The sequence below is a fragment of the Pocillopora damicornis genome, chromosome 9 (assembly GCF_964200805.1).
Source record: "Pocillopora damicornis chromosome 9, jaPocDami1.2, whole genome shotgun sequence".
Classification (NCBI taxonomy): Eukaryota; Metazoa; Cnidaria; class Anthozoa; order Scleractinia; family Pocilloporidae; genus Pocillopora; species Pocillopora damicornis.
The window spans coordinates 19,806,326-19,808,650 of record NC_142678.1 but is presented as its reverse complement, the minus strand read 5'-3'; the positions used below and the strand labels follow the sequence as shown (position 1 = coordinate 19,808,650).

The following is a 2,325-nucleotide window of genomic DNA, read 5'->3' as shown; positions in this document are numbered from 1 at the left end:
CTTAATTTAAGAGTAACTCCAATGGGAAAAGAAAGTATTCTCTCCTCATAATAATTCAGATTTTTTTATACTGGCTATTTGAAGATTCCTCGATGATTTTTTCGTTCCACACAAAGAAAAACCCAACTGACCGGAAGCTCACTAATCGTTCCACTTATATCTTTGTGTAGTTTTCTAGAAGCGACAAGATGCATCGTTTTTCATTTTAATCATTTAGATGTTTGTACCGTTTCTATCCTTCGAGTCTACTCTCATATCACCAAAAAATGAAATGGAAAGGCATGTTACTCGGCTAAGAAGTTTAAGTTATTTAAAAGAAAACTTTTATATATAGTTTTCCTACCATCAATCTACGCTCTACTAAAGTTTCGAAGTGGCAGGTTTGCCGGGGCGATACGAGAAAGGTCTGGGACCCTGTACACTAGTTGTAATAAACCTTCTCTGAATCCTGGCATCCGAAGAGAGTAAATTATAGGATTTACAAGTGAATTGCCTAAAAATAAAACTAACACAGCCATATAAATATGAACATTCATAAAACGAGTGAAGGAAAGGTGAAGACACGCTACATATATCATCGCTGGTAGAAAACAAAGTAAAGATACAAATGAGACGATAAGCGCAGTACCCGTCAGTTTTCTTTCTCTTTTGGACCTAGAATGGAATTGAGGATGACGACTACATCGTACTTTGATAATAATGAGGATGTAAGATACACAGATAGAAAATAAGGAAACTGCATAAAATAAGATATACAAGTAAGTAGCAATTACCACTTCATTAGCAATTTCGCATAAAAAAATTTGAGCAGCTTCTCTAACTATTGGTATTAACCAAATGACAATAATTATAGCTCTATGAACCCATTTCCTCACAAAGCGATGCCTGAATGGACAAAATGTTGCGTGTAGCCGTTCTAAAGAAATAGCAATAAGATTTGTAAGGGAAGTGAACGAGAATAAATGTACAAATGCAAAAGATATATGACGAGACCGAGTAGTCTCTCGTCTGTAATTCCATTGAGGACAGAAACTCGCTACTGTGATTTCAATCTGTAGCGGCCCAGAGACTGCGCCCACCAAGAGATCGACTATCGCCAGATGGATGATCAAATATGTACTCCGCCGCTGTAGCTGCCGCTTCTTCCTCACAAAAACAGCAATGGTGATGATATTAAGGATGACCATGGCCAGACATTCGATGATGAGGACCACAAGCCATGGAATACACTGAGAAGCTGAGGAGAAAGGCTGCATTTTTTCCGAGCTCTGTTGGCTGCCATAAAAATAACAGAAAACAGTTCAATTAAAGATAAAATGCAATATGACTTCAATATTCTCAATAAAGAAATATGTCAAATATTGCTTTTTACGCTTCTTTAACGTGTTTTGAAGAACTAAGTTTCGTCCATTGACTTAAACTGATCCTCATGTTTCTTTATGCGAGATTCCTATCCGGAATTTTAATCATTCAGCCTGTTCAGTTTTTTTTAATTTCGATAAATATGATATAAAACTTTTTCGATATTTACTGAATAAGCGGAAAGCTTTGCCACAAGTGATCTCCACTGTTTGAACGAAATTTAAGCCTCCAAAAACAGACGGCAACAAAAAATTTAGAGATCTTCCGGAAATAGGGTTTGAAAGCTTTTGGTTTTTACGGGAAAAATTATGTCATTGAAGCAGAAGTAAGGGAGGTAAGCATCATCATTTATAGGCATCAAAAGAAACAATCTAACATTCTAAAAACTTTTCCACATGCTGTAATACGACAACAAAGATGGCAAGAGGAGATCAAGTCCTATCTTTAACATGATAAATGTTGTACTCGGTAATGAAACAGGAAGATCTTTTCATCGTCTCGTCACGAACGTGTAACGAAGGAACAAGCTTTTCGCAAGGTCTCGAAATCCTGAACCGTTTCATAAGCATTAAAAGAAGGAAACAAAACCAAAATTCTAAAATTTTCCACAGGCTTACAGAGGATTTTCCATAACTTCTCTCCACCCATTTTAACTCGCTTTACCTCCTCTCCCCAAAACTAGAGTTTGTAAACGAATTAAATTTTACTAACATACCTCACTAATATCGAAGTACCTCGATCCTCTAAAAATTTGACCAAAGGTTTTCAGAATGAATAAGAAAACAACAAGCCAAGGAATAGAGATAGAGAATAAACACACCACTATCAAGACTCGAAATTAGCTTTCCAAATGTGTGACATATGACATCTATAGATGTCGTAAGACGTTTTGACTGCAACTAAACAAGAACAACAAGTAAGCTACACTACACCTGTACGTCGTTAATTCAAAGAAAGTTCCGT

The 2,325-nt window shown here is 36.3% G+C and overlaps 1 protein-coding gene across 1 annotated transcript; it reads right to left on the bottom strand.

Annotated features, from left to right (window-relative positions):
- Window positions 1-350: 350 nt before the first annotated feature.
- On the bottom strand, window positions 351-1,256 carry LOC149040534 (rhodopsin, GQ-coupled-like). The gene has a single exon (XM_089181984.1). It carries the CDS (start codon window positions 1,254-1,256, stop codon window positions 351-353), a length of 906 nt encoding a protein of 301 aa, XP_089038110.1.
- Window positions 1,257-2,325: the final 1,069 nt, after the last annotated feature.

Bases quoted from the DNA above. Each gene is read 5' to 3' on its own strand.
- LOC149040534 (XM_089181984.1), bottom strand. From the start codon at position 1,256: ATGCAGCCTTTCTCCTCAGCTTCTCAGTGTATTCCATGGCTTGTGGTC.